The sequence below is a fragment of the Dicentrarchus labrax genome, unplaced genomic scaffold, assembly GCF_905237075.1.
Source record: "Dicentrarchus labrax unplaced genomic scaffold, dlabrax2021, whole genome shotgun sequence".
Lineage (NCBI taxonomy): Eukaryota > Metazoa > Chordata > Actinopteri > Moronidae > Dicentrarchus > Dicentrarchus labrax.
Genome location: NW_026136714.1, coordinates 18,609,476 through 18,635,758, shown reverse-complemented (window position 1 = coordinate 18,635,758; position 26,283 = coordinate 18,609,476). Strand labels below are relative to the sequence as shown.

General features: G+C 41.3%; 1 protein-coding gene across 2 annotated transcripts in view; it reads left to right on the top strand.

Annotated features, from left to right (window-relative positions):
* Positions 1–26,283, top strand: part of kremen1 (kringle containing transmembrane protein 1) — a 56,521-nt gene that overhangs the window by 17,103 nt on the left and 13,135 nt on the right. For both annotated transcript variants that reach the window (XM_051423895.1, XM_051423896.1), the window contains exons 2-3: positions 3,271–3,433; positions 11,692–11,783. In XM_051423895.1, coding sequence (XP_051279855.1) covers positions 3,271–3,433; positions 11,692–11,783 — 255 coding nt within the window. The remainder of the gene's footprint in view (positions 1–3,270; positions 3,434–11,691; positions 11,784–26,283) is intronic.

The window sequence follows — 26,283 nt, the reverse complement described above, 5'->3', positions numbered from 1 at the left end:
CTTCCCTTTCCCGGACTTTTTCTATTTGTAGATCTGCATGTATTTTATAGGAGGCTTTTTTCCCCCCTCTTCCCTCCGTCTTTCATGCGGTGGTGGTTCTGTTTCCCATCACGGCCTATGATGAAACCACAAGAAAGCTCAGGCCCATGTGACGAGAGCGCAACAGTTGCTTGGTGACAAGGAAAGGGGTGTGAGGTGGGGGCTGGGCGTGTTCGGAGGGGAGTGAGCCTGAAGTGGTGACTGTCCAATCAGCAGATGAGCTCTTCATTTCCTTCAGGACAAGGATAAAATGCTAATATTCACACCACTGCAACGTAAAATTGGCCTTTTCTCTTTAGCTTGATAGATGTGTGGCCGTCCGCAGGGCTCTTAAATGGACCATTCATCTTTACGATGGCCTCACTTATCTCTGAGTCCTTGCAGATCTGCTACTTCCCATTCTCACCACAAGCAAATGGTGCCTTGAAACCACATGGAACACCCCCCCATCTCCCTCCCGGTGGCAAAACGCTGCCATATTTACCATCTCGTCCTGGAAAGCTAACTTGGCCGCAGCAGGGCGGAATGATTGCCAGCAGCAGCTCGTTCCAAGCGGACCATGTGCAGACAAGCTCTCCTTCATCCTGAAACTCCAGAGTAAAGTTTCCTGAAGGAGGAGTGGAGACATTTACAAAGTCATTTGGCTCTTTCTTTTTGATACAGTGCGTTGAGCAGCGCTGCACGCAGCCAACTTCAGTCATTTTAATACCCGCTCTTTTCGAGGAGAAGATATTTGAAGGACGTGAGCTCATTTGGGATGCAGTCGGCTGCCCTGTCCCTGCCTGATGTTATCCTCTCTGACTGGGGCAGTAACAGTCGTGATTGCTTTTGGGGAGCAGTGACTCATGATTGTGCTTGTGCGGCTGCCAAACTCTCAATAGCAGTGTTTCCTTCTCTTCCTTTCTGTTGCAGAGGCTGCTGGCATCCAATTCAATGAAAATTCCTCATCTAAATGCTGTCTTCCCAGAGTCTATACCATACAGTACATATTATACAATGCATATACAAATAGCATCATTGATGGGCAGCTGACACTGGTGTTGGTGTCAGAACACCCTCTTACCTCCAAAGTCTTCTGCAGGTTAAACGCTGCTCCATGGTGATTACCTGCATCTTTTGCACATGAAACAATTGAGACCTTCCAAATGTGCATTATTTAACGCACCTTGCCTGTCCTCTGGCTGTCAACCTGACGATAACTTGTTTCCTCCACCCTTCTCATCACTCGTGTAAGGGTAGCAGGAGCATGACCCCTGTTGTAACACCATTAAGCTGTTTTTCTAATTTTATGGAGTCGTGTTCTGCCTCAGTCACTCTCAAGTGGATTTACGATCCAGTGGTTGATATCCTTGCATGCCGAGGCAGTATTAATTTGCTAAGAGAGAGGGGAGCGATTTATAGACAATAGAGTGGCATCATAATTGCAGGAACCTGACACCCTGCAACTCCTTGCTGCTGTTGAACTCCTGTCAGCCAGACGATGGACGGCTGATAAGCTTGACTGAGCAACACAACCGAAACAACTTTAATTAAAAGCAACTTTGGCTGACACACTGAGAGCCGCTGGGGCCTCTGATTTACTCTAAAACTGAGTGATAGCAGTACTTTTGTGGTGGATGCAAGATGCTGGAATGCATGTTTGCGTGCAAGCTAACTGCCGTAAATATTGGAAAGCATGCTAGAAAGTATGGGAAGCTAATTACTAAACCCATAAAAGTTTCACAATGTTTATTTCTTGTTTAGGCTCTACGATTCTACATTCATTCACTTTCTAAGCATCTTTTAATGTAATTGGCAGACAGATGTTTGATTTGGGAGTTTATTGATCTCCAACAAATAAACAATAAACTTTTTGAGGTCATTATTGATGCTACCTGGCTCCTCTAGACCTGTGAGACGGCTGGCAACAGACTACAGAAGTTGTCCCCAAAGAAATGTTTGTCTTTATAAGTTAAAAGGGGATAACAGAAAAGAGTTGAGAATGGTGAGAGGAGAGAACAGATGATCAGATACGAGAAAGGGAGAGAGAGGAAGTTGGGAAACCTTGGACCCTTAAAGAGAGAATGAGAAAGAGCCTTAGAGCACAGCTGGCTCACCGAGGGGTATAATGACTGTCATATTGCAATGCATTAGCTCATACTCAGCCCAGACAGCTTGACTTGATGAAAGGGGCCGGTCATTGGCTAACCGCGTAAATAGCAACAAGACCCCATGGAGACGAGCCAAACAAGCGAGTATTGTTTTTTTCTTATTAATGTTTGATTGACAGGCATGATGTGAAATTGCTGTAATACTTCCATGTGCTCTCGCTTGACATTTTGAAAAGCAGATAAGTCAACACCAGAAAGTGTTATTTGTGCACGTTTTAAGAATGGAAAATGCATTTACTGTATGTCAGAAATTCAGACTGTTGCCCTTCTGGCATCATTTGCATCTACTCTTTGCAAGTTAATGTCATATCTAGACAGCGAAGAGCCTGTTTTTATCCCCGCTGGTTACACTGAAGCGGTATCCTGCTCTGTCAACAGTTGTAGCAATAAAGGGCACCTGCAGTATGTGTAATCATAACACTCACATAATAAATCAATATTTTCCATTGTAATGCAATCAAAAAAGGAATTCAGTTGTAGTTGAAACTCTCTTGATGGGAGCCCCCCCGAGGCTGAGAACGATGAGCGGTGATGGCTCATCACGCTCCCATCAGCCATTGTTTATTTGAATTCCCTCTTACAGGGAAGAAAACCCTTCAACCAGCCATTGTTTTGCCTTGGGAACTCAGCTCTCTCTCTTTCTCACTCCCTCTCTCTGACTTGGCCATATGGTTGTCATACACTTCCTGGAAATTCAAGCCATGTTTGCTTTTGTTGTGTATCAGTAGGGCATTTTTTTCTCTACGGTCCTGTGATGACATTAATTGAAACAATACCGTGATTGATCTTGCTTTAACACGTTTGGCCCGAGCTGAAATGAATTGAGCCTGGGTAAGGGATACAATTATTGTAAACCTATCGTCTAATATCATTCCAAACACATTAAAACATTTTAATAGCACACGAGTATTTCACTGAATCCAGATTCTCAGTAAAGCAGGTCAAATATGCGGCTGCATTTTACATGCCTGTTTAAAAGCTCCTGCCAAGCTTTTGATTTCCATCTTAATAGTCGTCTAATCCCTTATTGCAGACACCAGTACATTTTCTCACTTTCTCCATCTCATTTCTCTCTTTTCAGAGTGTTACACTGCCAATGGAGAGGACTACAGGGGCTTCCAGAACCAGACCAGCCTGCATGGTGGTAAACCCTGCCTCTTCTGGAATGAGACCTTCCAGCACCCTTACAACACGCTCAAATACCCCAATGGAGAGGGTGGTTTGGGCAGACACAACTACTGCAGGTGAGTCCCTTTTCTTTATCTGGAAATGTACTGATCGTGTAACCCAGGGAAACCCTTATAAAAAAATATGAAAAATCATAATGTAAGAAGTTAAAGAGCCAATTGTTTCCTGAGTTTTAGTTTAAAATAATCTTGTTGCGACCCAACATATTATAGCAGTATGTGATTGAATAATGGAACACAGAGTTTGGGGACGGGATGAATACATTGTCTATATATGATAGGTTGAAGTCATCAAGGGCAGTTAGACTTTTTATGGCCATATTAAATCACCTAAATAGGTCCCATGACATAAGATGTGTTTCTACCTCGTCAGCGCATAGGTAAATAAAAATAGGATTCAAATAATTAACCTCTAAAGCAGAGATTCCCAATCCTTTTTGTTTGTGACCCCTTAATGTAGAGCGGTGCCAGCTTGTTTGAGGTCTCAAGCAGAGTTTGAGTTATAACCTGAGCTTTGTGGGGTCTTTAAAATAAGCAACGAGAGACTTTACTGCTCATTACATAGTCCAACACTTTCACACACACACACACACACACACACACACACACAAGCAACAGCAGCTCATTAATTGCAACAATTGTATCAACTCGATTCCAACAACCTGAAACTACGCTGAAATATTGCAGCAAAGTTCTTATAGCCTGAAATATGTCAAACTGAGACCTATCACTCAAAAGTAGAATGCAATTCTGCAATTCCACTGGTATAGGAAAGTAGGTGTTCTTCATATTTATATTATGTTACACACTGCTGGCCGCGGTTGCAGAGTCCCACAGCCACCGTGCTCCTACACTATGTACTCTATGTAGTGGGAGGATGCATCTGTTTTTGCGAGTCATAAATCCAATAGAAAGCAAGCATTCAATACAGAGAGAAATAATACTCATTACATTGAAAACATTTATTATTTGGGATTAAAATAATGGTTGTTGGTAATGTATTGAAGACCCCCACAGATTTTACGGCTTTCTTCGGAGCTCAGCTCCCACTGGTTCCCACATAACTCGAACCCTGGTCTTAAGAAGTTAGACTTTTCAGCACAAGATATGAATCACATATAAGAGTCTGTAAAGATTATGAAAAACATAGATTTGTGTTGCTGAAATATGTTTTTTCTTTTTTCATATCCCATAATCCTCATTAATTAGAGTTAGATGAGAGGCTACCCTGGCTTTGTCCAAAGGTAACAAAATCCACACAAATTAACACATTTATTGTTTGTTTACTTTGTACAAAAACTGAACTGTTCCGGACCAGAAAAATTTCTGTAGTTTCAACTGATTGCCGGGCAACAAGAAATAACAGATTACATAACCACTCGTAAAACTCAATTTGTCGTTTTTACACTTTGTTTTTTGTACGCAGAATGTTGAACTTCTCCTTTAAGATGCACTGAACCCTAGGCTGTTAACCACTGCTCCAAAACTTGGGTGCTTCATTGTACAGAAAGCCTGTGAATAAAACCACTCACCACCACTCTACTCTCTCCACTCTGTCTTTCCAATAGAGAATTATGACTGTTTCTGTTTAAATGCTTTGTAATACACTGGTAAACTGCAGTTTTGTAGACACAACATACAGCGGAGCATATGAAACTCATCAGTTGGGGGTGTGATGGAAAACAACTGAAAAACATTGCCGTATGACAACCTTTTGGAAATGTCACTGATAATATTTAAAACGCAGCATCAGATTACTTCTGCTCAGAGGTCATATTCATCTCACAGAGTTACATGTAGAATTTTAAACATCTGATGTAGACCTATTTATTATTAATTGATTAGTGTGTTGGTAGGATTCCTGTAATTAAATGAGGCCGTACTGTTAGCCCCTATAACAGAAAGGTTGTTCTGATGTGTTTTCTGAAATAAAGACCATACCTTCTTCAGGTCCATTTGGTTTACAGGGGCTAAAGATAAAGATATGGGTAAAAGTGTAGCAACACATTATTCTGTAAGCGTTTCTGTCACTCATTTTGCCACCCAGCATTTTAATCAAGCTTTAGCTCTTTCTGCACTGGAAAGATAACAACTTGTGCAATCTCCTTTTGTGATGGAAATCCAGCAGATTCATCACAAAATGCCTAAACACTGGCTCACAGTGTAGGCTGCTAAACATTTCAAGCAGTTGTCTTGTTTGTTTATGATAATTATAATTGAAGTTATTGAAAAGTTATCAAAATTCTTTGAGTACCACCTTTTAAAATGAATCCTTTTAAGACAGACTGATGTTTGACAGAGCTTGGAACTTCGTAGACAAAGGCTTTGACTCTCTTAATAATTCAGAACCAGGTCACTGAAGTGTTGCAAAGGGTTTGAGCACAGGGGACCTGCTCAGACATTTGCGCCTGAATATTTTATTGGTGGTACCCAAACAGAACATTTAGCTCTGTCACCGCGCAAACATGCTTAAAGAGTTTGTGTAAGCAAATCTCCATCGCTCATCCCTGGAATGTGAAGGGACACGGTGGCTTTGGGTGTCTAGAAAACCCTTTCCATCCGTCAGTCACACTCCATGTACGACTGTCAGTGTTGTATGCACGACTGTCAAACTTGTATATGTGCAAGGAGCCACACTCTTTCGTGAGTCAGTTCAAATTCACCGAGACGTCCAGAACAGTGGCTTGGCCCAGATCGCCAAGCCATAAGAAACCAAACACCCCCTCCTCCTTGGCCCGAAGCCTCTGAAACATTTCTCTAAGTCATGGTTGTAAACTCATAACACAGCAATGCTTTGAAGTGGCACTGGACAGATTTGTTTTTACTTGAACTGGATGGGAATTCAGAAGATTTATGATACATGCAGAGGATTGAGGAAGGCTTTCCCTGCACATTAGGAGTTTATTATGTCCAACAAGCGATTCAGAATGGACATCTTCATTGTTTTGATTTAGCTGTTTTCTTGGCCACCGATGCCGTTAGCAGCTTTTCCAACTCACTGACAGCTCACAGCTTTGTTTCTTCCTGACAGAGAGATTTCTTTCACTTAGCTACAACTACTCTCAGTCTCTCTCTCTGACAACCTCCTTGTAAAGAGTGACCCATCAGCAGTGCTGAGGGGACCAGAGTGGCCACTTCATTGTGAAAAGATGAGGCATGGTATTTATGGCATGTCTGTACAGGGTCAAGTATTTGAGCATGCGTCCGCCCACGTGCTAGTGCGTTGCTGTGTGCACACATGTTGTGTGGACATATACGTGTCCACAGAGGAGAGTGTTATCCCACTGCAAAAAAAAAAAAGAGATGTCTAATGTTTGATTTGTTTGATCACAGAAAGCTGGCCCGTGAGATGTCTTGGACGTTGTTGCTCAATTTGGATTGCAAATCTCCTTCATTTACATGAAGTGCAGCTTGCAATTCAAATTCTGTTTCCCATATTTCTATAACCCCCTGTAACCTTCAAACTCATCTCCCTACCCTAGCTCTGTTCGTCTTTCATCTGGGGCTTACATTTTTGCAGACGTTTCTGGCTAGAACTCCACAATAGACGGTAATTCTTTGACAAAAGGGGGAGGTAGCAGAATGAAAGCGAGAGAAGGAGGGGTAAAAAAAGGAGAGCCAGGGCAGTTTTTGCATGTCTTACCCCGAGGCCTATTGTGGTTTTATGAGATGGGAGCTGAGGCCAGGGCGCAGGTGGATAATGCGAAGCCCGGAATCACAGCATGTCCTTACTTTAACACAGGGTTCTAAGCACATATCAGATGTTGAGAAGCAGAGAAGTAGAGGATTACAAACTCACTTCTCGTCCCATCACTGGCGTTTTCCAAGTGGTGATTTAGTCGAGAGGGCACCACAGTGGTGCTGAAGAAAGAGCCCTAACAGCCCCCACATTTCATCTTTATAGCCTGCTATAAAATACCCCAGTGAAAACAGGGAGAAACTGGGCAGAAGGGAAATGTCACATTGTTCCTTTGCAAAAAATGGAGCACAAAGCCTCAGGAAAAGGACAACAGCTCTCGTGTCTAAACTGAGACTTAGTGAGACCCATTTCAAGAGTGAATACTGCATTACTGATAATCGGCATGGTCCGATTAAGAATTCAGTTCATATCATAAAACAGTAGTAAATAATCTATTCTTCAGTCCAGTATTAAGCTCAGACATTGCTTTGCAGTCATTCCTCAATTATACACTTAAACAAGAACCTTTTTACTTTTCAACTACGTCTTTGACCTTTTCTGAATACTTCATGACATTCATAAGAATAACATCACATAATTTGAAGTCCTGATTTATATTTCATTTATTGTTCCTTCCAATTTACTGTTCCTACAAGCTTTCCCCCCGGTGCATTAGTGTGAGGGTGTGAAGTGCATGACGGTTCAGTGGGTGGTTGAATAGCTTTGCCAGCCATTTCCTGGCTATTTATATGCAGGTGTGTGTGTGTACAGTACAATTTATGAGTGTCCACTATGACTTCTAATGCTTTTCCCTTACATAGATGAGATAATGGAAATGCCAGAGTGAATAGTGTTCCCCAAGTTGATAGTAATTGAATCCCCATGATGTCAGGTGCAAATCTGAGGTCAGGCAAACTGCAGCCAAGTTGTCCACCGCTGTATGACTATATTACGATCCCAGTGCGCTGCTTTGTTAAATTGAAGAAGTTAATGGAAGTGTCTCACATGAAGATGTACTGTGTGGTGCTAAAGTATTATAGTAATCTTAGAATTGGAGTAGGAACCAATTTCATGCAATAACATATACCTCTGATATGTTTGTTCATTTTGTTTTTAAGGGTCGGCTCACCAAAATTACAAACAATCATGTTTGCAAACTTGGTTTTTAGCCATGCAGATAGCCTTGCACTTATTTTTATTCGGCCAGCTTTTGAGACATCACTTTCTGAGTTTTTGGTCTCCAACTAACAGAGCTGCAAACCAAGAGGGACGTTGGTTCCAGATGTGTTTTTCCCCATTTTGTATTTTCATATCAAATTTGGCTTTAAAGCCTGTGTTCAGTGTCACTGAACATAGAATCCAGAAACAAAAAACATATATCTCAATCCTGGCAAATAAAACTGAAATTATCTACATGGCCAGATACCAGTAGAGGTAGGTAAGAAAGAGCTCCCTCTAATTATGGTCAATCAAACCTTTAAAGCCACACATACACAGTAACATCGCATTCTTGTATCATGAGTGGACCATGTAGTGTAGCACGAGTGGACCATGCAAGAACAACAATAGACAGTAGACTATACATATTGGGCCACAACCAACAACCCCTCTTCTTCAATACATGCATTCATGCAGCGCAGCAGCAGGCAGCAGTTTGCATGCTAAATCATCTAAGTCAATTAAAGAGTCTTCTCTCAGGCAGTAAATTGCCAGACTCTGATCTGCTGTTGACCTCAAATCCCAACTCAGACAAGCCTCACACCACCACTTTCCAATCAGCATTTCTCTGCTTTCCATTTCTGCAAAATAAGGGAAGTATAGCTTTCATCTTTTTATACATCTACTAGTTTAACCAAACAAAAGTTCTTCTAGAATCCCACTTGAGGAGTAACTTAAAAACACATAGAAGGTGTTATTATGCCTTATGTCTTAAGCATGTTGACCATTTGCACACATAGTGAGATGTAAATGATTAAAAAAATGATATGTAGGTTCACAGTGCCAGGCATTTTAAAGATGGTCATAAATTTTCTGATTAAGGTATGTGGAAAATGGTTATTAAAGCAAACCTTTTGAACAGCAGCCAGGCAAGAACAGCTGTTTTTCTCTGTATTCAGATGTAAGCCACTCTTGCCTTTAAATGCAGGACTGGAGAGCCTGTGAGGCAAAACGCAATGTGGCTATAATTGGCTCTGTAACGAAGTGTGTGGCTCACTCCGAGCAAAATGAGTCAATCAGCGTAATTGTGCCAATTAAGTGTCCAAACATCTTCTGTGATCTACCTCTGGGTATAGGAGTGTTTCAACAAGCTCTTCCACTCAGAGCCAAGCGGGCCATCTCTGACTCACATGGTTGTGAATGCAACCCCCCAAAAAACCCCCTAAACACACACACACACACACACACCTATACACGCACACACATTTGGCAGCAACTTTTATCAGAGTGTCTCCACAAGGACCAGAGTCTTTCTCTGTGCTGCCGGGTTAAACGAATGGATTTCTGTCCATCGGAGGTCTGCTCTTATCTGCACTGTAGCACCTCGGCTAATCTGAGACTGTCTGCTTTCCAACTTCTGTTCCACACTCCCTCCCCTCACACACACACACACACACACACACACAGGCAACTCGAGGCAGGATTGATTATGTTTCTCTGTCATGTGTGCTGGCCTGTTCACCATAGCCCTGTGGATGATGTCCCCATGCTTCTTCTAAAAGGGTGTGTGCAGGTGTGTGTGTGTCTGTGTGTGTGTGTGTGTGTGTGCGCGTGTGTGCATGAGAAAGAGAGGGATGAAACAGTATTCGGGGGGTTTGGGAGAGAGAGCTTAGAGGGGAACACCACATCATTCACTGATCAAAGTTGCCGGGGGGTCAGACATGGGATGGGTGGTCTACTGAGGATGTTTTTTTTTAATACTGATGGTTGTAATTCATGTCTGCCTCCTTAGGGGATGATTAAGAAAGTGCAGTAAATTACATAAGTGGCTATAGATGGGTTCTTGGGAGTCTTATTTCAAATAGGGGCTATTACACGTTGACAGGCATGAAAAAGAGAAGGGGGGAGAGAAATAGAGAAAGGGTATATAATCCAGTGTTTTGATGGCTGGACCCAGTTTTTGCTCTTTTCATTTCAGAAGTAGCCTCAGGCTAAACAAACAGGTGTCTGCCTCCAATCTGGGTGGAGCAACAAACAGATCTGGGATCATGATACGGTGTCGAAATTTACTGGAAAACAAAGCTGGTTTCCTGTGTACATGGGAACATTTCAGGTTGAGAGACGTTCTGGGTTGTTTTGATTAAAGTATGGTACATTAAAAAATAAGTAAAAATGTGATTAAATGAACTCTTTTGCCATGCAGCCCCATTGCCGACAGGCTGCGAGAAAGAGAGCAATAACTGTTTGGCAGATATTGAGAGTGAAGAGCTTTAAGGCACTTAAACTTGAGTTCAACCCAAAAAAAGTCTTTACAACGACATCTTTGTCAATACCTCATTTTGAGTGTGAAAAGAGAGGAGGAAACTCTGGATAGTGTTTTTGATAGGAGAAGAAAAGAAATGGAAACGCCCTTCACAACTTCGCTCACAAAAGGCGAAATGGGATAGTGCAGCGCCTGCAGGCTTTTTCAAGAAGCTACAATGAGGTGTGTCAAAAGAGAAGAGAAAAGGTCTCCGGCAATTACAGTCAGGTCTGAAAAAAAATAGCGATGTCATCCTAGAAGGCTTTTATTGTAGATCGGGTGTGATTTTTTACAGTTTACGGTGATCCTGAAATAGAGCTTAAAGAGCTGAAACAGCACCAAGATGAGCCTCAACTGCATGTTAGCTACTTCATTCATCAGCAATTTAGAACTTGCCATAAGGGTTCATGATTTACAAAGTCGCATGATCACCCTGGAGATACGGAGCCTGGACAAAGATTTTTGTGATTTTCTATCTTCAATCCGACGTCTCATCGCTTTTGTAAGTGAAACTGAAAAGCAAAAGCACCGAAGGGCCTGTCAGCGTTATTATGATGGGTTAAAAGCGCCTTGATGAGGTTCAAAAGAGGCCGCAGACTCAGACAAAAGCTTTGCCCCATCACCCATCCTTTTTTTCAGGTCTGTGTCTGGCCCCGAACAAAGAGCCTTCTCCCCGACCTCCTACCAACCTCCATCATCAAAGCCCCATTGGTCTGGCCCTTGACTGACATGCATGGTCAAGCGTTCAGAGCTGAGGGAGAGGCCAGACCAACTAAGTGCCAAGGGGTGCTACTGGGGATGATTGACACAGCCAAGATAATCTCCCCCTGAAACATTGAGTATGCACCCCTCTGGAGCACGGTTCTCAATTGATCATTGTTTTGTTGTTTTACCCTCAAATCCCAGCTATCACCCCTTTTTCCTGTCTTTTTCTACTGTCTCACTCTCCCCAACACACCTCTGCTTCCAAACTGAGACCGACACATCTGTTGTGCATCCATGCAGATGTTCTTGGTGTTATCCACTCTGGACAGAGTTTATAAAAAAAAGCTACATTTTTGGGTTAAAAAAAAAAACCTTAGCGTACTTTCAAAAGTAAGCCAATTAACAGGCTTCCTGTTCATTTACTTTTAGTGTGGACATGGTCTAACTTCATTAACCCCTCTATGTCTGCAGAAATCCTGATGGGGATGTTCAGCCGTGGTGCTACATTGCAGATCATGAAGACGGGATCTATTGGAGATACTGCGACATCCCTACATGCCAGAGTAAGAGATTATTGCCACTCCTTTATCTTTCTTTCAGTCTCTCTCTCTCCACTCTGCCCTTCCATACCCTCAGGGCCATATCATGGGCACATAGACCAGCCATTTTCATTGCTATGCTCATCTGCTCGCCTGCTATGAATAGCTTTTATAGACTGTATGGCTTGTACACAGCTATTAACGTCTAAAAAATGCCTCTAATTGCCTCCCGTCACCCCTCCTCCTGCCATGCCCGGGCCTGCCCTTACTTTAATGCGAGCTGTCAATCACTGCCTTAGTGTGTGTGTGTGTGTGTGTGTGTGTGTGTGTGTGTGTGTGTGTGCGTGCGTGCGTGTGTGTGTGTATATATATATATATATATATATATATATATATATATATATATATATATGTGTGTGCATCTTTGTATGTGTGTTCATAAATTTCCCCTTTGGCTTTGTAACTTGTTTTGACACGTTTTTTTTTTTTTTCTGGGAATGATTATGTGGATCTACCTGTTACCTAATATATTTGTTCACATGTGGGTGTGAGTGTGTCTCCATCCAGTAATTCTTGGATGAATGTGTGTGATGGACTGTTTGGATTGGGATATTGTGCTCCTGTGTGTCTTCTCTACTGGTTTGGCACACATTTACAAAGGGCTGCCTGTCTCTAATCCCATTACTTTGATTCCCTCCATCTTTTTAATCACTGCTGTTGAAAACAGACTTAGGTGAATCAACCTACACTGTTTCCGATGCCAAAGATCATGGATTCATGCAGAGTACAGATATAACGATTTGCTGCAAGCGTGTTTTTTTTTTTTTTTTTAAATGACGCATGCTTATATATTAAATGTTATGCCATTTTCCATGTGTTCTTCCCTTTGTAAGAGCAGGTAAGGTCAGAAGTGTTATTGCATACTTTTAGTGACTCAAAGAATCTGGAGACCGAACACAATAAAAGGATAAAGGCGGTTGCTGAAATTTAACCAAACAGAACTCAAATATTTTGTTTAACAAAAATAAATATTTAATTTACCTTATGAATTACATTCCCCTTTCTTATGTAATCAACCTCTACTTTCTTTTGCTATTTTTCTCTGAGGTTAAACATTCCTTCTCCTTCTTTATCTATCTTCTATTCTATTTCTTCTCCAAACACTTATCCATCTTTTTTTATCTGTTATCTCTCAGTTTGAACCTTGCGTTTCCGAATGTTCTAGCAATTTTTGAAATCCTTGCCGCAACAGATGCAAGCCTCGCCTAAAAGACTAACTGCAGCATGTAATCGAACTTGAGGTGGACAGTAGTAATCTAGCAGTGCAGGGGCAAAGCTGAGACTGAGAGCTGTTGTTACTTTTCACTGCAGTGGGTACCACCAGGCCTCAAGAAACCTCCCAACCCCTCTAGCTATTCCATCATTATCCAGTCAGAGTACCATGCTTGACTAAAGCCTGCTGTTTGAATGGCTCAGGACCCATTAACCCATCTAATAATGCCTGTTGGCTGCATGGCATGTGTGTATCCATGTATATGTCCATGGTGTTATTGCGTGTTTATATGTATAGGAGGTTGTGTGTATCCCATTAGTCTTTTGACTGACCTATTTCAGACAACTGTCCATTTAGCTCAGTTCTAGGCCGTTATCCCAAACCTTTGTGGTTTGGGAGGACAGAGGAGAGCAGCCCATACTGTCTCTGTTGGGCCGGGCTCGTCCCTTATCTTCGGTGAAATTAGGCCAGCTTATGTTCCAGATGGGTTTGCCATGTGCTGGTTCAGCCTTGTTTTTGTCTAGGATCCAGTACTGTGCAGTGTAACCCATCCCTGCTACATGTGGCCCATTTCTAATGCCTGCGAGCTTCACCCGTATCAAATAGTGTCTTACATGAATGTTCCTATTTCTGTTTGGCCATTTAAAGTTATACAGAGCCCTGTAATGTAAGATAAAAAGACGAGGTTTGCTGTGAGCCAGGCATCCAGTGTCATGAAAACATGCCTGTTCACTGGAGACGGTTTCTCCCTGCAGGGATACCAGGGAGCTTTCAGACACGAATCCTCTGTCTCATCTATTGTGAAACCACAATCGCCACGTGGTGCCTCACCTTCTGGCGGTGCCTGTTCTCAATCTGCTGTGTTTGAGAGCCTCGGCTGCCAAGTGAGAGAACGCTGATGCTCTCTCAGTGTTAGTGTCCTCAGTCTGCGGCTGGCAACGAAAGGCTGAAAAACACTGTGGTGTGCCAGAGAAAGGGCAACAGTGGTCTTTGTTTTCATTTTGTCTGGTTTTTGTTTTGTCTGTGCCTTCGTTTTGTCTACTTTTCTGCTTACGTTTGATGTTGCGTGGTTGCTAGTTGGTGGCCACTGGCTGAGGCACCTGGAGCCTGCCAGTAGTCGGTCTGTTATCCAGCTGGCTTCCCTGTCATCTGGGGTCATGCCACCCTGGTGAGGGTGACACACCCTGCTGGAGCACACACTGCCCAGGCAGTTCACATGAGGCCAGAAACACATAGTCTGACAGGGTGGATTATAGTGTAGGTCACGACATTTGTTGATCCTAGTAATCCCTCATGGCAGCAGTTATCATGTGGTGGAATCATCTAAACATTTCGAAAAGGCGCGCACATCGACTTCTGTACAAATTGACATTTCCATGGTGTGTCAGTGTGCATGCTGTTTTTCAGGCTCTTCTTATTCCTAGGCCACTAAATGCACAGCTAAGCATAACCTTGTCACAAGTGTTGTTATTTATTGTAGTCCACTTCCTGTGTAGCAGACCAGCCTCTACTCTACTAAAAACCTATATAAAATCTCAATTCCACTACATTGAGCTAATTAATTTGAGCTATATTGAAAGTAAAGGTTAATGAATACCCTTAGTTTTTCTTTTCAGACTCTTTTATATATTGTGAAATATACTACTGTGCTGTAGGTCAGTTTAATACTGATTTATTTACGTCAAGCCTCGTAGGGCAGAGGAGGCCTAATGTTGTCTGACCGAGCAATTCTGATTCTAATGAGGTGTGAGGAATTTACCAGTGAAGCCTCTGGCTAAACTCGTAGGTTTGACAAAAACTAGAGCTGAAAGCTCTATCCATTATTAAGAGACTTTAGTTTTTAGTTTTAACAAGTTCAGAAATCTGACTATTCCTGGGAGTTCTCATTTTAAAGAAAAAATCTGGTTCAGTTGATCAGTTAAGTATTTCAACTGTAGCTATACTGCATACTGCAATTTTGGACATCTGCACATCAAAATAGTAGTATATTTGACCACTGACAGTGTGATACTTCCTGTTGAGCGTTTCCATCTTTAGAACGTTCCACACTGGAATGACGTTTTTGTTTTGCTAAGACTCCTTTAAGCTGACATGCATTTGCTTGATGATATGCCCCGGCTGAATTTGACTGACACAGAGTGAAACTGTCAGGGTGAAGTCCTCAAGCGCTTGCCAAGACAAAGACGCTTTGATCTGCGCATTCGGAGCTCATCTCTCAACAGCATTTAACCAAGAAAAACTTGTTGAGCCACTGTTTTTTCCTCCAGTAAAGAGACATGCCGCATTGGGACAATGTCTTTTTATGAAAATGCTGCTTAACTTAATGTTTCATGTGGAGGATAATGATAAGAATAAATAAAAAAATAAGTAAAACCCAGGAATAATAGTGGGCGATAAACCCATTTCTAACAATTTTACTAACCTTTTTGACATAAATTTCAACTTTAACCTGAACTTCTGATTTTCAAAACTGCCATTAATATTTATGCTTATATCCTATTTTTTCATAATAGAGTGTGATATTGTATGTTTACAGTATGTATTGATTTCACACATTGTCATTGCGGCTGACTCCTTCGTCACAGAGCTGTCAATGTTTTTGCACCAAATATTTAACTGACTTGATGTATGAATACCTCACATATAGTAGGTTATTCTTTCATCTATTTGAACAATTGAGGGACTGTTTAATTAACCTTGTCTGTCACCGTCAAACAATAGTACTCAGTACCAGAGGCACAACATCCATCTGGCAAGCTAACCGGTCACACCTTGAAAAGATTAAAACAAAGTAGTTATGTGTTTGGCCCACGGTTTTATTACTGAACGCTGACGTGATGAGATATTGCCTTCATTAAGAGTGATTTATGAAGCCGCTGGATGGTTCTTTGAAGTTGTGAGACCTGAGTCAACTGTCAGAATGACTCTAATTAGATATCTAAGTACAAGTTGCTCTTGTTCAACCTTTTGGGGTGAAACTGAGCTATCCATGAGTCAAGTGTTTTCATTTTTTTACATCTCATCTGGTCAGATACAAACTGTTAAATCTACAGTTTTATTAAGTGAAACTGAAATGGATGAATAACTGAAATGAAAAGTACCAGGTAGCGGGGCTGTAGTCAAAATGGGACTGCAATCAAGGATTATTTATTTTATTAGTTGATATATGGATTGTTTCTCTGGATGTCAATGTGGCTGGTCAGTAATGACTTTGTTAATCCCCCTTTTTTCTCCAGCGCCACCAGCAGGTAACATTTTTGATGTTTAGTGAAATTTCTTCACAACTAAATTCGGTATAAAAATTCATGATCCCCAGAGAATAAATCCTAACGCAGGTGATACTTTGACTCTAGCTCCACCAGGAGGTCCAGTGAAATGTGTCAACACCTACTGGATGGGTTGGCAGAACATTTTGTGCTGGCATTCATGGTGCACAGAGGATTTATCCTCTGACTTGTTCTTTAGCGCCACCAGCAGGTTGACCTTTGTGGTTTTGAAATGTCTTGACAGCTATTGAAAGGACTGCCATGAAATTTGGTACAAACATTTATAAGTAATTGCAATAAGGTGATTCCCTGACTTTTCATGTAATGCCAACATCAGGTAAAAATGTTAATTTGTCCAAATACCTACAAATCAAACACATTCTCATCAGCCAGACAAAAATGTCCAGAACAAGTTCCCAGACCCTAAAGTTGTGTCCAGAGAGATTTAATTCTTGACATTCTTGGAATTAAATGAGTAATCAATTATCAGAATTGTTGTTGATTTTCTTTCACTTAACTAATTGATTAATTGTTTCTGCACTAAGTCAAGACCATGTTAGTCCAAATCATTTCCAGGGCCAAGCATAGTGGAGTTAGAGACAAAAACTGGTCTGTGATTTGTGAAGTCAAGACCAGAGTGCAGCAAAGCAAAATCTGTCTTTATCCAAGACCAAAATGGGCAATAAGCATGCCAATGCCTGTAAAACGATTGATTTTTGAGCCTCTTAGAAATGAAGAGGTGTACCTGTCTCTGCACCACTTAGGTGTATCCAACCGATCAATACATTGAATGATTATAGAATAGACACAAGTGTTATTCCTCAAATTGTGGTGCTGTGAAGACAATAAGAGAATGTGAATAAGGTTGAGAAAATGCCTCTTTGAAGGTTCTATAATAGGCCTGAGACAAGAACAAGTGCGAGTCAAAATAAGCAAGAGGCCGAGACAAGTTGAACATGTCGGACATGTGGTCTGGAAACCGTGCCCAGACTGAAGCACCACAGCCCTGCCTTGTGGCTGTTGTGGTTGCCTGAACCAGGGATGCTTTCAGGTTCTGTTTTTGCAGTATTTATCTCACTCTGTGTCATTGTTTTCAGAGGCAGAATATTTCCCCTAGGTGGTCTTGTACTAGCTTTCACCACAACTAACCCTCCCAACCAGCATACTGAGGCAGGTTCAGGCATCACTGAGTGGAGAAGGGTGTGTGTCTGTGTGTTACTGTGTGTGCTTGTACTTTTGACAGTGTGAAAACCGGTCAAAGATTTAGACCTTCAAAGTGAGGACATTTTTGTGAAGTGAGCTCATTTTGGCCCTTCCTTTATTCGTCCCTCAGGATGAACTGCCAAAACATGATTTTCCGTACTTTGTGTTTAGTTCTAATTAGCAAATATTCTGATCAATAAGCAATGTGATGAGAAATGAGGTTTGGGTGAGGTCAGTCATGATGTGCTGATGGTTAAGTTTTGACTAGGAGATTTGACAATTTATTTTTCTTTCTCACATATCAAAAATAGAAAAGAAAGCAAAGTACTGACTTGTTAAAACAGAAATAAAAATGTATAATAACTGCTCTAGAACAAAAAAAAAGCTAAGTAGCTAAGCCTGTGGCTCCCCTTAAAAGAACTACATTCATAATAAAGAGCTGATGAATGTGTGTGTGTGTGTGTGTGTGTGTGTGTGTGTGTGTGTGTGTGTGTGTGTGTGTGTGTGTGTGTGTGTGTGTGTGCACCCGCATAAACCCAGTGTCCAAAATTAACTTTTTGGCCTCACAGCCCCAGGCTTGTAAACTGGCAAGATTATCTTCTACCAACCAAATGAATTATCATAAATTTTTCATATAAATATGCCAACCCCCTTCTTTTAAAGCTGTTTTCTGTATAGAATTACCACAGGTACCGTGTGAGGAGATTTAGAGATTTAATTTAAAAAGTGCATACAATGGAAGTTTTTGTCTATTCTTGCCATTGGCCTCCACATGGGGAGTTTACTTTCTGCTAACACTAGACTTATGAACCATCCACACACTGGAGAAACAGGAGAGATGGTAAGGACCTGCAAATTTAGAGCAGTGAATCAGGAGCCTGTGACAGTTTCATATTTTCACTACAGTTTGATCTCTCAGAAAATAAACAACATGCATGACTGAGCTGAGACAAATTTGGTATTTGGCGCTTGACAGGTTTTGATGGTTTGTCAGTTTGATGTGTCCCCTTTCACCTGCATTAGGCCTTGCAAAGAGCATTGAAGGGGTTTGAAAACTCTTATTGTTATCTTACTTTGACCCCTGACCTCCTTCTAGCTCCACCCACGCCTCCCCTCAGGGGAAATACCTGCCCGCAGTGCTGTGAGGAAACTCTCAGACAGAAACTAGAGAGTCTCACAAAAACAAGCCAGAGGACATCAGGTAGATTTAATCTTTCAGTGTCTCCGTTTGGCTCCTTCCCTCTCTCAACATTGCTGGGGTTAAATCAGCCAGGACCATTAGAGAATTAAAGGTATTGATTGCGAGGCGAGCTGGTTGTGTAGAATGTTTGCTAATGAGAACAAGTGGATGGCCATTGTTTAGTGCTTGTCTTGGGAAAGAGGAGGAGATGAATAGCGGGTCAACCAATTTAGCTCTCAGGAATCAGGCTCACAGCCAAATGTAGATCAGCATGGTTCTGCACAGGTGCAATAAATGTAATTTTATTTTTGGATATTGTTCAGCTTGTGCAGACCAAAGTGCATGGTGAGTGTGATTGGCCATTTTGCCTGTTTTTAGCCACATTTGATCAAAATGTAGGCTATTAGCGTAATCAATATGGTTTTTAATAGTGAATTGTAAATTGAATTTAAATTCTAAAAGTGGAATGTAAGACAGTGATAAAACAACTATAAGTGGCTCAGTGAGGTTGCACAGCGGTGCTTTGTGCAAAATGCTGACATCAGCATGCTCACAGTGGCAAAGCCTGGCTGTTAAAATGTTTACAAAGTTCCCCGTCTTTGCTAATTAGGGCTAAAACACAAAGTACAGTGGAACTGTATGAGGTTAACAGATACCAGAGGATAACTTTTGATTTCTGATTTGAGCACCCCATTAATTGTCTTATATTACCCTCAAACTAAAATGTAAAATGAGCACACAATATGCAGTATGCAGTGTAATAATCTAATAGCCACATTTGGCATGGCATTTACAGAGCACATTAATACTCTAACTTTAATAAGGCCCTTTGATTAATGACCACATACTTTTCTCTGTTGTTCCATCATCAGAACAAAAAGTTACATGTTTAGTTCCAGGACTGGAAATATAAGCAGAGAAAAATAATGAACAGAGAAAAATAATGAACATGCTGTTATGGTGCTTATTACTTTCTTTACCATTATTGGTGCTTTTAGCTGTTAGTCTTGTTACCTACGCTCAAAATTGTTCATACTGTGTCTGAGACAATGCTCTTTGTCTCCATTTTCGCTGTCTCAGTGTCCTAGTTAAATGATGTAAGAAAAATGCACTTTTACATTCCTATGGAGAGAATTTTGTTCCTATGTTATAAAATCAAATAGAATAGATTTGAAAGCAAAAAAGAGTAAGTGGCATTCAAAAAAATGTTTTGGGAGATCGAAACAGAACAGGTTGGAATTGAAAAAAAAATATGAGAGAACATATTTCTTCAACTTCAATCAAAACTAATGTTTGTAAGTAAAAACATACGACCATTTTGCTTATAAATCAGTCCTCTTTGCTTGCAAGTACTAAAGTTTTGCTTGCAAATTCAACTGCACTTGATGGGCGGGGCCTACGCTGGTGGATGAGAGAAGAGTTTCTATTGGTCGGTTTGACCTGGCTACGTCTTCCGCATTACACCCACTTCTCCCTTGTGCTGTGCTGCCGGCTCCCGTTCTCCAGCCAGGTCAAATCTCTTTTGGTTTCAAATCTATTCTATTTGATTGAATAATAAAGGAACAAAATTCTCTCCATACATTCCATTTTATTATGTACAATTTGCATATAAATGATGAGAGGAAAGTTGTGTTTGTTGCATGCCGCCTCCAAATTAGTTGTATACAACATCTACTGATTGGAATAGATGGACAGAATTTGGACATTTAAAGCTGCATTGAACACATTTTCTACATCTGGCAAACTATTTTTGCACATTCCTGGGGACTGTTATTGACATCCAGGTAACCAGAACAACCTGCCACAGTAGACAGTCGATCCCTTTGAAAGTGAATGAAGATAGATGGAAGAGCACAGCTGTGCTTATCTAACGCCTGAGGTGGTCACAAAGTGTCTGCTCATCTTTTCATCTCCCAGTCGCCTGGTATCATGTCCCTTGGGATTCCTCGGGACACAGGCTATTTGGTTTGTCAGGGGAGGCATAGTGATGCATCATGGCAGCCATTTTTCATCTCTTCCCTGCATTGTTCGGCCCGGTCTCTGAGAAGCCACTAATTATTCATTTAAAGCTCTGGCTCTTCCCTCTTCCCTCTAATTAGATGGTTAGTCACTCTCCCAGGGCCCCGGGCTGGGGCATTGATCTCCTCCATCTCAATCTTGTTGTAACACAGCCTCAACCACACACACACACACACAACACACACACACACACACACACACACACACACACACACACACACACACACACACACACACACACACACACACACACACACACACACATAAAGAAATGTTTTAATGGGGATAAAAGAGGACATACAGATACACTAAACATGCACGTAGTATACCGACACAACATACAGTGGAGGCTCACACACACACACACACACACACACACACAGTCCAGCGGAGCGTGTTTTGAACATCCCACTAGCAAAGTCAGTCTGTTAGATACAAATACTTCTCTCATTGTGTCCAATAATGAGTCCCTTATTTTCTAACTGTAAACTGTTCCCATTTAACTCAACAGAAACACATAATAGCAACTCCCACCTCCTTACAAACAATACAGAGTTTCCAGAAATGGTCATCCTGGGGGAGCTTGTGGCATATTTCTCTGTTTCTCTTGTGTTCTTGCAGGCTGTGGTGCAGTCGACAAGACTAATCACAGGCTAGATGAAATGCAGCAGCTGTATTTGTTTATGTATTGAATATACTGTACTACAAAAGGGGTAATAAATGGGGGCTGAGACACAATGAAAGGGAGCCAGAGCGTGGAATAAAGGCAGAGAGACAGAACGGGATGGAGGGGGAAAAAATCACATAAACACCGACTGTGATAAGTGTTGTTTCCTTGCTTTGTTGCACTTAGCATTCCTGGGAAGGCAGTGTATGTTCCAGGAGGTGTGAGTGCATCACATTTGAATTGTTAACCCGCTGGCGGAGCATTAATGGGTTGGTGGGAGCGTTTCCAAGGCTTCAACATACCTGTGTTAAATTACTCGCATCAAGCCTTTTAGCACTTGAGGAATGTGCTTTTAAAATCTGCCTTTCCTCTTTTGACCTCACGGCTTTAGCATCCCTTCTTTAATGTGGATACACTAATGACTTTTTTGTCTCTGGTTACAGTGTAATTGGATTTTAATGAAGCAGTGGTGCTGCTTAAAGGATGATTTGGGCCACAGTTAATGTTAAGATTTATTTTTTTTACCCCAGTGTTTCCTCAAAACAATTCTGGTCAATTTATTTCATGACAGAGATACTTATCAGACATTTCCTTATATCTAGATGCATTTAACTTTGTTTTCTACCCTATATCAAAACTGAATCTCTGAGTTGTCAATCTCAATGTAAGAAAATAATCCATGCCAGAAATCAGTGTCTGCAAAAATGTTTCAAGGTTAATGAGTCATAAAAATACAAACATTTAAATGTTTTTGTATTCACGAGACGCGTGTGATATTAGACACTGAAATATCGTTACAGCATAGCTGTACTTTGGAATTCATATATGATTCTCTGCATAAGGATGATGAAAATAATCTGTTTTCCTCAGTGATACTGCTTTTCCTCATCAGCTTGAGACATGTTAGGTGTATAGCCCGACTGCGTCTCTGCGTACAATTTTTTCATTCCTGGAAGTTGAACCTTTGACAGAACTTCTCACCTATTGCAAACATCGTCGGGTCTTACACTTTGCCTCATGTTGAGCCTCTCAGCTGCCTGCCTCATATGGAACTAAAACTTGCAAGTACTTTCACTATCAATTAATGTGCTGATTAATTGTTTTATCTATAAGCCCGAGGTAATCTATTTCTAAAGCTTGTTTTATTTAAGTCCGAACAGTTCAAAACCCAGATATATTCAGTTAACTATCATACATAACAAGGAAAAACATACATTTGAGAAGCTAGATCCAGCAAATGTTTGGCATTTTTGCTTCAGACTATCAGTTTAAAATAGCCTTGGATTCATTTTTTTTGTCATTCGGCTGTTCTATTAAGCCATGCCGCTCTGTATAAAATAGATCAGCACATAAAGACAAACAAATCACAAAATATAGCTAAAATGTAAAATAAAACTTGAAAAAAATGGGAATGTAAAGGCGAAGTTATTCTCAAAAACGAGAATCTTCTCATGACTGTAGTCATTCATTATAGAAACCCCACGCCATCACCTACACAGTGGAGCCACAGTGGCGATATCATTAATGATCTGTGTGGGCGCTATCAGTCAGCCCCTTTACACTGACCTTTCATGTTCCCACATCCAGAATTCCTCAGGCCCTCACTGACAGCCCATTCAGTGTTTTCTCAATGAGAGAACAAATGAGCAACTAAACAAAACAAAATCACCTGACAGGAATCATTTCTACCAGCCCGAATAATGAATGTAAATTAGTTTTGCTGTATGTAGGTGGAGAGAGAAAAAGAAAAGTTTACTGATGTTTAAAGACTTTGTTCAGTGCAGTCTAATAGGCAGTCTAATGGGCGTGCATTGTTTTCGATCTTTATGTTGGATTGGCTCAGTGTGCAGAGACTATGAATCAGAAATATTGGTCCCATCTATACAAAACAATAAAAGGCAGAAGCTAACAATGATTATATATGTTATTTCAACTTTTGTTTTGGTACGAGCTCTGTATCATTAAAGGTTTTTTGATGCTAGGGTCTTTCCTCTTTGAGGAATGTAAAATTCCAAAGTTCTCATGTGTTAAATATTGTCTGAAATTGGTAAATAAATAAGTAAATAAATAAATACGATTAGGACTGACCAGACCAGTTTGTTTTTGACAGTTTTCAACAGTCAGTTTGATACCCAGTTCTAATGTTGGTGCTTTATTAAAGGTATTCCCAGTTTGAATGCAGGCTCTTGTTGTTGTAGTGTGAGAATAGCTCTTATACTAAAATCCTGTGTTTCAACTGTGATTATAAAGCAGACTTTAAAGGTTCATTGTTCCTTAAGGCTTCATATGTCCTTGTCCAAGTCTGTCTTACCTCATATATTAAATGAAAAAATCTGAAACCATGTGCTGAGTCTGGCTGTTAAGAGTAAATCTAATTTGAAAAGAGAGACACCCAGAGAAAGAAAACACTATTTTTTTTTCTTAGATTTCTTCTGGTCTTTACCCTCCAGATGGCATAGACATTTATAACTGTAATTATGTTTCCTTAATAACATGTTTGCCCCCCCAGCTCATCAACCTGCTTGCATGCTCCCTGCCAAGTGCACTTGCCAAAGCCTGCTGCACATGTTTGATGTTGTTATATCCCTCTGTGTTGTTCTTTTCTCTCTCTCTCTCTGATGTGTTTTGGGTCGGCGCTGTTGTTGTGTCTGCTGCGTCAACAGAGGTGTCTCCTTTTTCCCCTCTGCCAGACAGACACCCATGAACTTTGTTGTTTTGCCTGCTGCCTCCTGTCTGCATATCACTGCGTTGCATTGTGGGAAGGCTAACTAACTCGACTCTTTTCCGAGCTAAGGCAGCAGGCTGCCAGGTTGTGATGCGTCTGGCTGCAGTCAAGCCTTGTTTAGCTCTCTGTGTCTGTGTCTGTTTTTTTTTACTTTGTGGGAGTCCCCCCCCTGCTGTGATCTCCCGAGGTTTTCAGAGGTCTGGTCTGGGCTGACTGGAGCATTTATGCACCTTGTGTTTCCTCCATTTCTCCCCTCTGGCTCGTTAAAGTCTAAATTCCACCGACAGCTTTGAAGTGTGTTGAATGTGTTTGTGTTTTTTCTTTTATTGTTTGTGGAGATATTTGCACTTGTTGCGCCTGCAAAGCAGATGTTTTTTAAGGAACAATGCTTTGTTGGGGAACTTGAAATGCAAGGACAATTTTACACTTCTTTTTTAGATAAACACTGCAGGCAGGGAAGGTACAGCCACTGCGGCTGTCGCCTTCCGCGTCTCCAGTTCCATACAAACCTCCAACGCCCGGGTGTGATACAATCCCACCACCTGCTGCTCTTCAGCCACCGCTTCACAGCCCCTGGGACGAGAAGAGGACAAAGACAGATAAATTGACTGTAGTCTGCAATCTTCTTGTCAAAGCAAAATGAAAAAGGAGCACTGCTGCCTTTAATCTGGCTGTTGAGCCCTGCAGTAGCATTTTCTCCTCCGCTTTTCAAAAGCTCCATTGAAGTGGTGCCTGCCTGCCTTGCTCGGAGGGAGGTTGCTGGTTCCCAACCAGGTGTTTATCTCTCCTTTCTTCTCATCTGCCCCCCTGCACACTTCACCGGGGTTAATCCAGTATATATTTGATGGATAAAAAGGAAACTACTGCTACAGCACTGTCCCGTCTCACCCTGAAAATATGAAGTAGCTCGAATATTCTTATTACTGTCATGTTTGCCTCTAACCTGTCATACAATCTGCTCCTTAATTCTGCAAGTGTGTGCCATGGAGTCTTGCTAAACGACTCGAACAACCATATTAATCCATTTATAAAGCTTTGGCTTGGTTGTGGCTGAAAAAGGAATATTGCAAATGATTTATTGCAGGTCTGAGGGAGTCTGAGGACTTTGTCTTCAAATGTTGAGTCATCTGTCAACCACAGTTCTGTGCAACAGCGACTCAGGGCTGCAACCAAAATCTCGCTGGTCACTTTACGGTCAGCAAACATGGGTGAAACATAGGGAGCGGCCCTCTCTCTGCAAGTCTCCTTCCCCCCCCCCGTTCACTTTTCCAGTCTGTGGCAGACATTCTTGCGGACAACAATTTGCGTGGAATCTGAAACATGTCACACTTTGTCCCCAAAAGCCTTTGTGCCTCATTGTTACATAAACAGAAAGAATCTGCAGCATCTGTTGTGCGTGTAGAGGAGCTGTTCGTGCCAGCCAATAAGTTAACATTGGCAACAACTGGTATCCCAAAGACAATGCACGTGTGTGGTCTTGACGGCAGTTTTGAGTGATGCCCCTCCTCAGTGATGTTATAAATATTCAAACCGTGCTGCATTTGTATCCATACTTTTTTTTTTTTTCTTTTGTAGAATACCAATATATTTCAAAATTAAATCATGGCAGGCTTGTAAAAATGGATCAAGTGTTTTTCTGTTTCTGAACTGGGTGACAGTTGTTCACTGGTGGAACTCGCTGTCATCAGACGAGCAGGCAGCTTTCAACATGCCAGTGTTCAGGATGAGAAGACACAGCATCTGAAAAGCTCCAGAGATATTCAGTTCTAGGACAGTGTTGGTATACAGAATCAGGGGACAAACCACTCCACGGTCTCAGAGCTTATTGTCAGACTTTGCAGCATCAAGTATTTGAACACAAAGTTATTGACCACAAATAGACAGGACATGTTCCTGTGTTACAGCTAACTTATGATCAAATAAATGCCTTGCTCTCTTTTATCAATATGTGGGGAAACTGAGCCAGAAACACTCAACAGAAATACGAGTAATTCTCCACTCCAAATGCAGTGTTTTATTACTGTACTACATTCAACAGGTGCAACCCCATTACTTTCCACAATTCCAATATTATACAATCAGTACAAACTTTTCTAGTGATTTGAATTCTAGTTCCAAAACAATTCAGTCATTTTGAGTTCATAAGACAGCAAGAAATTAGATTTAAACCAGGAAGCCTCAGTCACCCTTT